The sequence below is a fragment of the Tachyglossus aculeatus genome, assembly GCF_015852505.1.
Source record: "Tachyglossus aculeatus isolate mTacAcu1 chromosome 12 unlocalized genomic scaffold, mTacAcu1.pri SUPER_6_unloc_1, whole genome shotgun sequence".
Classification (NCBI taxonomy): domain Eukaryota; kingdom Metazoa; phylum Chordata; class Mammalia; order Monotremata; family Tachyglossidae; genus Tachyglossus; species Tachyglossus aculeatus.
In genome coordinates, this window is record NW_024044828.1 from 16,540,777 (window position 1) to 16,556,023 (window position 15,247).

Consider the following 15,247-nt stretch of genomic DNA (forward strand, 5'->3'; position numbering starts at 1 on the left):
TGAATTATGTCTTTCACTAGGGCACTTTGAATTTTGGAAACCATTTCCCATCACCCCACATCTGTCCCCTTCTCTCCCCTGGGCCCCCAGGCCAACTCCTCTAACCTAAATCAATTTTTGTAATGTTTTTTCTTTAATGCCAGCCCTATAGAACTCAGAAATAATGCAGCTAGCACCATCCCAGCCCCTTTCTCTGCTTTCCAGGGCTGTAAAGAAAGGCGGCTGGCCCAGATATCAACAGGACAGCAAGGGAGTAGGGAGTGGCAGACAATTGTGAGAAGAACCTTTGATCTTCTCCCTTGCCCCTCTCCTTTCTTGTTCTCCCCCTGACTCTTCCAATGCCACTACCATCCCCTGCTCTTCCCAGCTGTACCGGCATCCCACCCCAGTTCAGTCTCAGCCCTTGAATTTTACATCTTAAACAAGGTCCAATGAACTGGAGCAGAAAAAAAAATTCCAAAAAATAAGTTAGAATAGAGAGGGCATAGAGGGCCCAGGGAGGCAGGGGGTGAGTCAGACTGTGGGGAGGGTTGGGGTGGGTAACTCTCTTGTGTTAATTGCAAGCATCAACAGATGTGATATGATGATATTTAAGAAAACTCACCATTATCAGAAATAATGGTGCCTGGATCAATACCAGTCATGGGACAAGCCACTTGAAAAGTGGGTTGCCCAGTATAAAAAATGGACTTGTTCTCCTCTCTGGCCTACCCTCAGGGTCAGATTGCTCCTTGAGTTCTTACTGCTCCGACACTTGTTTTGAGCTATCTGCTGAGATTTTGGTCTCTCTATTAGTATAAGAGAAGCAGCATAGCCTAGTGGGAAAAGCCCAGGGCTGGGAGTCAGAGGACCTGGGTTCTAATTCCGACTCTGCCAGTTGTCTGCTGTGTGACCTTGGGCATATCACTTAACTTCTCTGTGCCTCAGTTCCCTCATCTGTAAAATCGTGATTCAATACCTGTTCTACCTCCAACTTAGACTGTGAGCCCCATGTGGGACTTGATTATCTTGTATCTAACCCTATGTTTAGTGCAATGCTTGACACATAGTAAGTGCCTAAAAATTACCACAATTACTATTATTATTAGTACTAGTAGTAGTAGTAGCAGTAAAGAGTATTTTCAGACTGGTGCTCATTTAATCCCCAATTTCCACGTGTCAAATGTTTTCCAATGCAGTTCCTCTTAAATGCAAATTTATTTTAGTAAAGACTTTCCACATATACACTTTGGTATTTTTGTATCAATTCCTCCAAGATATGGATCACAAAAAGTTAGTAACAATTTTTAAGGGAAATTTTTATGGTATTTGTTAAGTCAAGCACTGTTCTAAGTGCCAGGGTAGATACTGGGCTATGTAGGACACAGTCCCTATCCCACATGGGGCTCACAGTTTAAATAGGAGCAAGACTGTACATTGAATCCCCAGTTGAGGAAACTGAGAAGTTATGTGTGACAGAGCTGGGATTAGAACCCAGGTTTTCTGGCTCTCAGGATCTTGCTTTATCCACGAGGCTACACTGTTTGTCTGGAGAATCCCCCATCCTGCGCTGTTTGATTCTCCAACACGTAAATTCAACAGGCAGTTGCTGTAGATTGATTTTTCTCCTCACAAACCTCATGGTTAGGGAGGTACAGCTAGAACCAATGTCCCTGAGTCAGAGCAAGAATACTCCATCCTGACAGTTGCTTCTCCAGCCCCTTACAAAATGGTGATCAGCCTTAAAAAGAGATCAGACAAGCAGCCCCAGAGAGGAAAAAAGCCTCCGTTACCTAGCCACTCACATTTATCCAGTCAGCCCTTTGTTATATACACATCCACCATTAGAACTTTGTACTTTGCCCAACTTCCTCCTGTGCTTGGGTGTAAATGAGCTCCAGACATTCACACTCTATTGCGTCTTGTTAAGTCTTTTCCACTCTTTTTCTGGACACAGACAGTCCTGGTCTTGCTTCAGGGGTTTGAGGGAGCGCCGGTATGGAGTCCTCCCTGCAACCTATCAGTGGCACACCCTCCACCTGCACCTCTGACCCTAATCTTTAGCACTTCATCAAAGCGCTTGACCACTCCCTTCTTCATTCCCTGGCTGCCAGCTTCAACAGTTCACTCTTTCGTGCTTTCAAATATGCTCATGTTTCCCCTATCCTAAACACCCCCTCCCCAACCCCACAGCTCTCTCCAGTTATCGCACCATCTCCCTCCTACCATTCTTCTCCAAACTCCTTGAACTAGTTGTCTACACTAGCTGCCTCCACTTCCTTTCCTCCAATTCTCTCCAACTTGTTGCCAACTTGTACTTCCCAAGCGCTTGGTACAGTGCTCTGTACACAGTAAGCACTCAATAAATACGATTGAATGAATGGATGAATAAACCCCTCCAAAACGGCTTCCACCTGCTTCCCTCCACAGAAAATGCCCTCTCAAGAGTCACCAATGATCTCCTTCTTGCCAAATCCAATGGCCTCTACTTCATCCTAATCCTTCTTCACCTCACAGATGCCTTCGACACTGTCAACCACCCCCTTCCCCTGGACACATTATGCAACCTTGGTTTCACTGACCATGTCCTCTCCTGGTTCTCCTCCTATCTCTCTCTGGCTGCTCATTCTCAGTCTCTTTCGTGAGTTCCTCCTCTGCCTCCCGTCCCCTAACTGTGGAAGTTCTTCAAGGCTCAGCACGTCTATTCTCCATCCACACCTGCTCCAGTGGAGAACATCTCTATGTGGATGATTCCCAAATCTCCATCTCCAGCCCTGATCTCTCTCCCTCTCTGCAGTCTCACATTTCCTCCTGTCTTCAGGATATCTCTACCTGGATGTCTCACTATCTCAAACTTAACATGTCCAAAACAGAACTACTTATCTTCCCACCCAAACCCTGTCTTCCCCTGACTTTCCCATCACTGTAGACAGCACCACCATCCTTCCTGTCTCACAAACCCATAACCTTGGCATTATCCTCAACTCATCTCTCTCATTCAATCCACATATTCAATCTGTCACCAAATACTGTCGGTTCAACCTTCACAACATCACTAAAATTTGTCCTCTCCTCTTCATCCAAAAAGCTACCCTGTTAATCCAAGCATTTATTTTATCCTGCTTTGATTACTGCATCAACCTCCTCTCTGACCTCCCTGCCTCCTGTCGCTCCCCACTCCAGTCCATACTTCACTCTGCTGCCCTGATCATTTTTCTATAAAATCATAGGCAATGCAGGAGAGAAGGCTAAGACAGAGAACTGAGGCATTTCCCAACTAAAATGTGGTTTTAGTAGGCCTTTGAATATGCAGAGAAAGATTTTTCTTTAATGGTATTTGTTAAGTGCTTACTATGTGCCAGGCACTGTACTAAGCGCTGGAGTAGATACAAAATAATCAGGTTGGACACAATCTATGACCTATATGGGGCTTGCAGTCTTAATCCCCACTTTACAGATGATGCAACTGAGGCCCAGAGAAGCAAAGTGATTTGCCTGAGGTCACAGAGCATGTGAGTGGTGGAGCCGGGATTAGAACCCATGACTTTCTGGCTCCTACATCCGTGCTTTCTCCACTATGCCACGCTGCTTTCATATCTAACTGGTCTATTAGATATGCATGGGAAGGAACTTACAGGCCAAAAGGAAGATGTGAGCAAGGGGTTGGAGGTGAGAAAGGTGAGAAGCAGTGTGGCTCAGTGGAAAGAACACGGGCTTGGGAGTCAGAGGATGTGGGTTCTAATCCCGGCTACATCACTTTTCAGCTGTGTGACACTGGGCAAGTCACTTAACTTCTCTGTGCCTCAGTTACCTCATATGTAAAATGGGGATTAAGACTGTGAGCTCCACATGGGACAATCTGATTACCACAGAACATATAGTATGCACTTCACAAATACTATTATTATTATTAAAGACAAGATCAAGGCACAATAAGAAGGTTGGTATAGCACATACACAACCAGGCACACTGGTTGTGTAGATGAGGCCTGGATGGGGGATTGAGTTTCTGCCATAAACTCAAATGTCCTGGCTGATATTTTCTTTAATCCAGGGTTCATCATGGAGCACTCTCACCTGCTGAGAATCCCCTATTCCAGGCAGCTTCTCATCTTCTTGCTCTGCCAGTTCGTGGCTTCGTTCTGCCTATCCTCGCTCATCTGGGTGTCCAGAGGGCAGAGGATGAATCTTCAATCTACCCTGCTGTTGTCCCTGGGATCTAGGAATACCACTGAAGTGGTTCCAAACTCTGTGGAGGAAAAGAAGCGTAAACTAGTCATTCTGCTGTGGACTTGGCCCTTCCATCTGCCGTTTCCCCTTGAGAGCTGCCCACCACTCCACGGCAACTTCGACTGCCACTTCACAGACAACCACAGCTGGTTGTCCTCAGCCAACGCCGTGATCGTCCACCACTGGGATGTGCAGGACAACCCAAGGCAGCTGACCCGGATCCGCCGGAACCCAAGCCAACGCTGGATCTGGTTCAATCTGGAGCCTCCGTTAAACATCCACAACCTAAAAGCACTAAATAACCTCTTCAACATGACCATGTCCTACCGGAGCGACTCTGACATCTTTACCCCCTACGGCAGGCTGGAGCCACTGGACGAGCCAGAGACCTTCACCATCCCCCCGAAATCCAAGATGGTGGCTTGGGTGGTGAGTAAGTGGATCCCATCCTCCCGCCGGGTGCAATATTACAAGGAGCTGAAGAAACACCTCCAGGTGGATGTGTTTGGGCGCCAACACAAACCACTCCCCAAAAACCGGCTCCTCCCCACCGTATCCCAGTACAGGTTCTACCTGGCCTTTGAGAATTCCCAGCACCAGGACTACATCACCGAAAAGCTGTGGTACAACGCCCTGACCTCGGGCACCGTACCCGTGGTCCTGGGCCCGTCCCGCAAGAACTACGAGCGCTTTCTTCCCCCAGAGGCCTTCATTCACGTGGACGACTTCCCCAGCCCCCAAGCTCTGGCCCAATACCTTCACAACGTGGCCAGTGATGAGGCTCGCTACCGGGAATATTTCCGGTGGAGGAGCCTCTTCCGAGTGGTGCACAGGTTAGGCTGGATGAGGCACCTTTGCAAGGCCTGCCAGGCTCTGCACGAAGCCACCACCTATCAGACTGTACCCTGCTTGGAAGACTGGTTCCTGATGGGCTCTCACTGACCACCCTCCTAACACTGCTGCCATCTAATGTCATCTAGGGTCTGGGATTCTTTGTCTCACTTCCAACTGTATGGAGAGTCTGAAGGATTATGTGGTGGTGGAATTAGGAGGCAAACTGGAGGCCCCCCCCCCCCATGACTCAAGACTTGTACGTACAAATGTTTATTTGCACTTGACCCGAACTCATTTATTAATAACAATAAAAAAGATTGTGGTATTTGTAAAGTGCTTATTATGTGTCAACTAGGGTAAATACAAGATAATCAGGTCCCACATACTTCTTGCAGCCAGAGTAGGAGGGAGAACAGCTATTGAATCCCCATTTTGCAGGTGAAGGAACTGAGGCACAGAGAAGTGAAGTGACTTGCCCAAGGTCACTCAATAGATAAGTGGTGGAGTCAGGATTTGAGCCCAGGTCCTCTGGCTTCCTGGCCTGTTCTCTTTCCATAGGCCACTCTGCTTCTCTAGGTTAAGTTATTGGTCCATAAATTAATCATTTCAGGAGGAAAATAGCAATGGTAGAAATTATAACTATGATATTAATTGTCTCAAATGGATCAAGCATTGCCACAGTCTTCCCAAATTCAAAGTGTTTCTAACTTTAGAGGTAAGTGAGACTTGCAGTCTGTTGAGACTAAAGGTTACTGGGACAATTCAAATCAATGGAACTAAAGTCAATTGCAAGTATATAGAGAGTTCTCAACCATCAGTTTACACAATCCTCTATGAAATCTATTACTCTTTTTGGCCTGCACAATGTACTATAACAATAAATTCCTTGTTCATCGTATGCTGCCTGAAGGTAATTTATGGGAACGATGCCATTAAGGGTTAGGATTGGTAGACAGTGAATTGAATTTAAGGGATAAAGAGTTTGCAGGCCATCAAAATGGATGAAGAAGAGTTGAGGTGCTATATGGGCCAGGGAAGGGGAGTAGGGACCTTCTCTTCACTGTGGAAGACAAAATACCCAAGTTCCCTTCAGAGTTCCATTTTATTTCCCAGTCGCGGTGATCGCTCGCTGGAAGATGCAGAGGTGGGGTAAAAGAGGGGAAGGAGGAATTGTTTTCTTAGTTCATCTCAGGTGTCAAAAAAATGTTGAAATGACTAAAATCAAGCCTGTCAAGACTTTTATTCCCTTTATCGCAAAGGCATTTTCAGAAAAGGCATTTTCAGCATGGCTTAGCAGAAAAAGCACAGGTCCAGAATTCAGAGCATGTGGGGTCTAATCCCAGGCCTGCTATTTGTCTACTGTGTGACCTTGGGCAAGACACTTCACTTCTCTGTACCTCAGTTACCTCATCTGTAAAATGGGGATTAAGACAGCGAGCCCTGTGTGGGACAGGGACTGCATGCAATCCGGTTGTCTTGTATTCACTCCGGCACTTAGTACAGTGCCTGGCACATAATAAGTGCTTACCAAATACCATAAAAAAGAACAGAATGTGCGACTGGAAAATTCCTCAATAGCATACAGACCTGACCACCTCTGCCCTCCTCATTTGCAAGTTGAAATTTTGTCATACGAGTCTCCTGATAAGCTTTTTTTTCTCTCTGGATATACTCTCCACTGCATTTCTCCTCCTCCTCTCCCTTGCCTACCTTATTTCCTGATTCTCACCACTCTCATTCCAGCTGTTCCTTTGCCCTCCTTTTTCCAGGTTTTCCATTTCTCGCTTCCTCTATCTTCACCCCTTTCTCCACATCTACACCTGCTTGCTTCTTTCCACCCAGCGTCCCTTTCTTCCTTCCTCTTGCCGAGCCCAACTCTGAGTTCTTTGCTGCTCCTTGGAGCAGTCTTTACGCTGAATCCCTGTTCTCGACTTTACCCACAGGTAAGTCCCCTCTGATTGCTCTGGTTTAAAGGGAGGATGAGATGGGGCAGGGCACGAAGGTATGGGTCCTGGAGTTGGGTGGAAAGTAGAGGGAATGGTATGAAAAGAGAGGAGAAACCAAGGAAGTCTTCCTCCATTTCTCAGTTCACACAGTACACTTCTGCCATTATAAGCTTAGTGGGAAAGATGGTGAGTCAATCGATCAATCCATAATATTTATAGAGCACTTACTGTGTGCAGAGCACTGTATTGAGTGTTCGGGAGAGTGTGATATGTCAGAGTTGGTAGATACGTTCCCTGCCCAAAGTGAGCTTACAATCTAGTCTTTGTTGAGAAACCATTAGGTTCTGGAGGATTTACAAGACCTAACTTTTTTTTGTTGTTTGTTTTAATGGCATTTGTTAAGCCCTTACTATGTGTCAGGCACTGTACTAAGGACTGGGGAAGAAACAAGGTTTTCAGGTATATCTGTATCTGATCCATTTAGGCTGGTTTTAGTCCACTTTAATGCAGTGATTCCTGTTTTCCTTTGAAAATGCTTCTATTCATTCCTCTTTACAAGAAATATAGTGCATTTCCAATTCAATCAATCAGTGGTATTTGTTGAGCACTTTACTATGTGCAGAGCACTGTACATAGAGCTTGGGAGGGTACATTACAACAGAATTAGCAGACGTGTTCCCTGCCCATAACAACCTTTGTCTAGAATTCAGCGTTCCAACAGGAACTCTCCTTTAAGACAATAAGCATTCTAAGTAGTCTTGACTCAATCCTCTAATTCTTAGATTTCTTCAGAAAGTGTTCATGCACGTTGTCTTCTTCCTGGATTCTCTTATCCTTCCTGACATTTTCAACACCCTGTGGGAAATGCTCAATCGTCTTCCTTCTGTGCCATTTTTCCAGAACTTTGCTGTTCACACTCGGCATTTCATCCTTCACAGTTTGTGCTTGGAAATGTTGTGTTTCTTTTCTACTCAATTATTTGTTTTAAATGGAATTTGTTAAGCTAACTATGTGTCAAGCATGGTTCTAAGCGTTGAGGTAGGTACAAGTTAATTAGGTTGGACACAGTCTCTAGTAGGAGCCGGTACTGAGGTACAGAAAAGTTATGTTGTTGCCCAAGATTATGCACAGCAAGCGATTAGCAGAGCTGGGATTAGAATCCAGGTCCTGTGACTAGGCCACACTGCTTCTATTTGAATACGTCTTCGTCCTATTTCTAAATTGTGTCCCCAGTTAAATTTATAAACTTATTGAAGGTAGGGATTAAGCTTTCCACCTATACTGTAATCTCCCGAATTCTTAGTGCAGTACCTTACTAGATGCTCACTAAATACTGATGACTAACATAGAGCTAATCCATTTCTGTGTTAACTTCACTCAATCCACACTCTCCGTTTTTACAAAACTGGCTTCATCCTCCTAACGCGTCTATTGAATTTCCCCTCTAATGTTCTCAGCCCTCTTTCATTTAGGCAAGCTACCAGAATATCAATTTTGCTTGTCGTTTTCTTATCATTTCATCTCTACCGAGCATTTCCCCAGTGTGAAGTATAGTGCTCAATAAATACCACTAATTGATTGATTAATGACATCACCATCATCATCACTGATTCACTCAATCGTATTTACTGAGTGCTTACTGTGTGCATATTGATAAATGTCCATCTTCCCCCTCTTGACTGTAAGCTCACTGTAGGAAGGGATTGGTTTTACCAACTCTGTTGTATTGTCCTTTCCTGTACACTTAGTACAGTGCTCTGAACACAGTAAGCACTCAATAAATACCACTTACTGATTGATTAATGTCCATCTTCCCCTCTTGGCTGTAATCTCTTTATGGGCAGGATCATGTCTACCAACTCAGTTGTATTGCAATAATGATAATGCTATTTGTTAAGCACCTTCTATGTGCCTTCTAAGCGCTGGGGTGGATACAAGCAAATCGGGTTGGACACAATCATCTCCCATGCCCTTATTCCAGTGCTTGGCACATAGTAAATGCTCAGTGAATACCACTGATAGATCCGATGTCTTCTTCTCCTCACCAGTTTCTTCTCCAAATTTGTTGGAAACTCTAGTTCTGGCTTTTCTGCTAAATAGATGCCCTGCCTGTTTCTTCCGGGTCCCCATATTATTATTTTAATTTCTTTTCTAAGTGGCTCACTAGCCCAAGTAACTGGAGGAGAGGAAGCCTCAAAGACACTCATCTCAGGTGGGAGAAATGGAGCAGATACCAGTAGCTGCAGAATGAAGGCAATGATAACTTTGTGGAGAGGGAATATGTCTGTTTATTGTTCTACTGGGAATGTGTCTGTTTATTGTTCTATGGAGAAGCAGTGTGACTCAGTGGAAAAGAGCCTGGGCTTTGGAGTCAGAGGTCATGGGTTCAAATCCCGGCTCCACCAATTGTCAGCTGTGTGACTTTGGGCAAGTCACTTCACTTCTCTGGGCCTCAGTTCCCTCTCCTGTAAAATGGGGATTAAGACTGTGAGCTCCCTGTGGGACAACCTGATCACCTTGTAACCTCTCCAGTGCTTAGAACAGTGCTTTGCACATAGTAAGCACTTAATAAATGTTGTCATTATTATTATTATTATTACTGTACTCTCCCAAATGCTTAGTTCAGTGCTTTGCACTCAGTAAGTGCTCAATAAATATGACTGACTGAATGATGTCAGGAGTTGTTGCAACTGCCTCTCTTCCGCAGATGAAAGCAGCCCATTATAGGGGTTAAAGCATGGAATTGGGAGTCAGAGGCCCCAAGTTCTAACCTCAGCTCCACCACTTGTCTGCTGTGTGACCTTGGGCAAGTCACTTCACTTCTCTGGGCCTCAGTTAACTCATCTGTAAAATGGAGATTAACAACGTGAGCCCCATGGGGGTATGTGGACTGTGTCCAACCTGATTAGCATCTATCTACTGCAGTGTTGAGTACAGTTCCTGGTACATAGTAAACGTTTAACAAATACCATTTAAAAAAGAAGGAAATGTTAGAGAAGTTGAGCAAATACAATAGAGAAGACTGTTCTCCAAAGCAGCTGTAAAAGCAGAAATCATAACAATCATTCTCTCTTCCCCCTCCTGCCTCGCCCCCGTGAGGGTGCTGCTATTTGCTCAACCTAAGAGGGAGAAGAAAAAAGTGAAAAGGAGGAGAAGGAATAGGGTTGCCCCAGGGAAAGGGAGGAAGGAGAAAGCAAGCGCAGGGTGTGTGGACTGTTTCAACTTTTTGTCTCTAGACTGTAAATTCGTTGTGGGCACGGAATGTGTCTGTTTATTGTTGTATTGTATTCTCCCAAATGCTTAGTACAGTGCTTTGCACACTATAAGGGCTCAATAAATACGATTGATTGAGTAAATGAATAACTGATGAGCTTTGAGCTGCAGTGGGCAAAAAACTGGATCGGACATATAGGGCTCTCTACAGCCACAAAGACACAAACCAGGTCTCTTTCACACTTGAATTTGTACCCTTTATTCATCCCACCCTCAGCTGTACAGCACTTTTATACACATCCATAATTTATTTTAATGTCTGTCTCCCCCTCTATACTGTTCCTTGTGGGCAGGGAATATATTTACCAACTCTATCATATTGTGCTCTCCCAAATTCTTAGTTAAAGTGCTACCCACACAGTAAGCACTCGATAAATATAACTGATTGAATGACTGAAGAATATAGGGCTGAAGGAAGGCAGTCTTTCCAGGGAGAGGGCAATCCGGATCCACCACGGAAGGCTCCTTGGAGGAAATGGACTCCTTCATTCTAGAGGATGGATGGGATTCAAAATGGCAGAGTGGTAGTAGCACCTTCTTCTTGACACTAAAGGGTCAAGAGTGGCACAGGGTAGATTGCACCTGGGGGATAGAAAACTTATTGGCTTCCCAGAAGGATAAAAAGAATAAAAGCATCACTTAGGACCAGGAAAGGCAGAACTGACCTTTCCCTCACAGTATGTGGACCATCCCACTTTCCAAATAATGGCCAACTAAAATATCATTGTTCCCTTCCGAGTTCCATTGTATAGCCCTGCCATGATGGCCGCCCATTAGAGGAACCGCAGATGGAGTTAAGGTCGGGGAGGGTGGGAATTGTTTTCTCAGTTCATTTCAGTTGATGGAACAATGTTAGAATTACTGAAATGCAGCCAAATTACCGTATGAAGGCTTCTATTGCCTTTATCTCAAAGGCATTTTCAGCATCAGGTGGCACTCTGACACAGGAAGTGTGAATAGAAAATTCCCCTGTGGCTTTGCACACCTGTCCATCTCTGCCCACCTCCTCATTTTCAAGTTGGAATTTTACCATATGTGTTTCCTGATATGCTCTTTTAACATTTGGATTTGCTCACTGTGGGCAGGGAATATTCCTGTTTACTACTACATTGTACTCTCCCAAGCCCTTAGTACAGTGCTCTGCACACAGTAAGTGCTCAATAAATACAATTCACTGACTGACTGACTATACTAAACTTCTCCTCCTCCTCCTCTTTCTTGACTATTTTATTTCTTGATTCTCACCACTCTCATTCCAGTTCCCTCCCTCTCAGCCTGGGAGTCCCATGTGAGAGGGGGACCTTTCTTCTGATGACTTTTAAGATATCTGCTGAACACTTACTATTTGCCAGGCACTGTACCACATACTTGGGTAGATATAAGTTAATCAAATTGGACACAGTCCATGCCCTACACGGGACTCACAGTCTTAATCCCCATTTGACAGATGTGGAAACTGAGGCACAGAAAAGTTAAGTGGCATGCCCAAGGTCACACAGCAGACAAGTGGCAGAGCAGGGATTAGAACTCAGGTCCTTGGCTCCATGCTCTTTCCACTAGGCAATACTGCTTCTGTGGTTATAGCGTGATTATTTTGTCTACCCAGAGCTTAGTACAGTGTTCGGTGTGCAGTAAAGTGCTTAATGTCAAACAGAAACTCCTCACTATTAAATCAGTCAGTCACCTTGCCCCCTCCTACCTCACCTTGCTATTCTCCTACTCCAACCCAGCCCACCCACGTCGCTCCTCTGATGCTAACTTCATTCAATCGTGTGACCCTGGACAAGTCACTTTGCTTCTCCATGTCTCAGTTTCCTCATCTGTAAAATGGGGATTAAGACTGTGAGCCCTATGTGGGGCATGAAGAGTGTCTGATCCGGTTAGCTTATAATCTACACCAGAGGTTAATACAGTGCCTGGCATTTATTAAGTGCCAGCGCTTAGAACAGTGCCCAGTGCTTAGAACAGTGCTTTGCACATAGTAAGTGTTTAATAAATGCCATCACCATTATTATTATAACATATACCATTAAAAAAAATGGGATCAAAATAGATGAAACCCATTGTAAAAGCAAACAATTCAGCCCCAAATCTATCTTTGGTTTTATTCAAACACTAAGCCACTCCTTGGACAAAGAACCATGGTCCATCCTGACTTAACAAATCAGTCCATAAGGGGCCAATTTTTCGTGAGTTGGTTTGTACTGGGGGGAGTCTGGGCGTGAGAGAGGGTATGAGGAGAGGGCAACTGAGCAGAACCACTGAGCAGGTTCAAAGTTCTACTCTATAAACCACTCCCCACCCTCCCTATCTCTGGGCCAGCCCATGGGGCTGTTGATCCATGGTTTCCCCATTGGCCAGTTTTCTCCATCTGCACAGCCCTGCCCCTGATAAAGAGAAGGGAGAGGCTCCCCTTAGACAGGGCCCCATAAGGGACAGCCTAGAGCAGAAGGACTGTCTGGGAGGAAAGGAAAGGAAAGAAAACGAAACTAAACTAAAGCCAGCAAGGAACTTTGGATTACGCTTTATCATCAGCTCTCTGATTGTGCATAGTATCTTTTTGTCTTTGCCACATATTTAGATGTCCTCTGCTCAGATCCTATTTGCCCCATAAGGACTACTGCTCCCACCCTTGTTAGGAGGTGTTCACTGACGTTTTGGTTTCTTTATTATTAGAAGGGAAGTTTCAGGCTCGTGCTCCTTTAATCATCCATTTCAACCTGTCAAACTTTTTTTTAAATGATACTTGTTAATCCCTTACTGTGTGCCTGGCACTGTACTAAGCGTTGGGTAGATACAAGCTAATCAAGTTGGACACTGACCATGTCCCACATGGAGCTCACGGTCTTAATCCTCATTTTACATATGAGGTCACTGAGGCACAGAGAGGCTTAATGACTTGCCCGAGGTCACACAGCAGACAACTGACAGAGGTGATTTGAGACCCCAGGTCTTCTGACTCCCGGGTCTGTGAACTTTCCTCTAGGCCAAACTGCTTTCTGATTCAATTCCTCCTAATCCCACTGAATATATATTCGAATAAAGATTTTGTGTGCTGTTTCCGGTCAGATTTGGCGTGCCCTTTACCAACAAATTAATTGTACCCACAATCTTCAGAAAACCTGTTCTTGGGAACAGTCTTGGTTGTATTTACCATCAGCTGACAATTTAATCATGCTTCTCTCATGCCCTTCCTCTTGTCTGGAACTCCCTTCCCCAGTATACCCAACAGACCACCTCACTCCCTATCTTCAAAGCCCTACTAAAACAGAATCTTCCCCAGAAAGCCTTCCCTGATTAACCTTTCACCTCCCAAACCTATTCTCCCTCTCTTCTGCATCATCTATGCATTTAAATCCATAAAGTAGTTCGATATTCCCCGCCTCCACTACACTTATGAGCATATCCTTAAGTAAGTGCTTAATAAATGCCATTATTATATCCTTATACTACGTTACTTCCCCCTTACTTGCAATTTCTTTTAATGTCTGCTCACCCCCTTCATTAGATTGTCAGCTCCTTGTGGGCAGGCATTGTATCTTCCAACTCTGCTGTACTCTCCCAAGTGCTTGGTACAGTGCTCTGCACACAGTGAACACTCAGTAAGTACCACTGATTGATTGATTGATTGCTATTGCGCTGGAAGAGTTTCCCAGTGAAACAGAAGTGTATTCTGACCTGAGCTTTCAGAGCTTCCATACTGGAAAGATCGCGGTCTTGGAAGTCAGAGGTCGTGGGTTCTAATCCCGGCTCCGCCACTTATCAGCTGTGTGACTTTGAGCAAGTTACTTCACTTCTCTGTGCCTCAGTTACCTTATCTGGAAAATAGGGATTAAGGCTGTGAACCCCACATGGACAACCTGATTACCTTGAATCTATCCCAGTGCATAGAACAGTGTTTGGCACATAGTAAGCACTTAACAAATACCATCATCTTCATCATCATCTTTGCCCATCTATCCAACACTGCTTTATTCTAACAGCGATGAGGGAAGAGTCAGGGCCGGGTTTCTTCAACACTAGACGGTCAGCTCGTTATGGGCAGGGAATGTATCTGCTAATTCTGTTCTATTATACTCGCCAAAGCACTCAGTAAGTATCACTGATTGATTGACTGAACATTAACTCGACCAATCATTCCATCGTGGAGTAGCCTGGGAATCTTGGGGCATTCTTAGGGCTGTTAAAATTTGCTTAGCAATTTTCAGAGGCCTGGTCTGGTGGTGGAAACTAATGTTTTTGCAAGAGCAATAAACACAGTATAAAAGTCCTGGTGCTGTTCTCTGCACTTTTCCTGTAACTGTTCTGTAAAGATCATATCTGCCATCTGGCTTTTTGATCTGAAATTATACTGTCCTTTAGTAATCTGTTCAGGAACCTCATTGCTTGAATCTTACCAGCCATGCCAAGCAAGAAGAGTCTCTAGACTGGAAGCCCCTTTTTATGGTATTTGTTAAAGCACTTACTATGTGTCAGGCGCTGTACTAAGCACTGGAGTAGATACAAGATAATTAGTTTTGACATGTCTCACACGGGGCTCACAGTCTTTAATCCTCATTTTACAGATGAGGTAACTGAGGCTCAGAGAATTCATTTGTTCATTCGATTGTATTTATTGAGTGCTTACTGTGTGCAAAGCACTGTACTAAGCACTTAACAGACACGTTCCCTGCCCACAGCAGACTTACAGTCTAGAAGAAGTGAAGTGACTTGCCCAAGGACACACAGCATATGACAGAGTCGGAATTAGAACCTAGGTCCTCTTGACTCCTAAGCCTATGCTCTATCCATGATAATAATAATAATAATAATGGCACTTATTAAGCACTTACAATGTGCAAAGCACTGTTCTAAGCACTGGGGAGGTTACAAGGTGATCAGGTTGTCCCCACAGGGAGCTCTCAATCTTAATCCTCATTTTACAAATGAGATAACTGAGGCCCAGAGAAGTGAAGCGACTTGCCCAAAGTCACCCAGCTGACCAG

The 15,247-nt window shown here is 44.6% G+C and overlaps 1 protein-coding gene across 1 annotated transcript; it reads left to right on the top strand.

Moving 5' to 3' along the window:
- The first annotated feature begins 4,041 nt into the window (after positions 1–4,041).
- Positions 4,042–5,151, top strand: LOC119920826 (3-galactosyl-N-acetylglucosaminide 4-alpha-L-fucosyltransferase FUT3-like). The gene has a single exon (XM_038741049.1). The coding sequence runs from the start codon at positions 4,042–4,044 to the stop codon at positions 5,149–5,151; it is 1,110 nt and encodes a 369-aa protein (XP_038596977.1).
- The last annotated feature ends 10,096 nt before the right edge of the window (positions 5,152–15,247 follow it).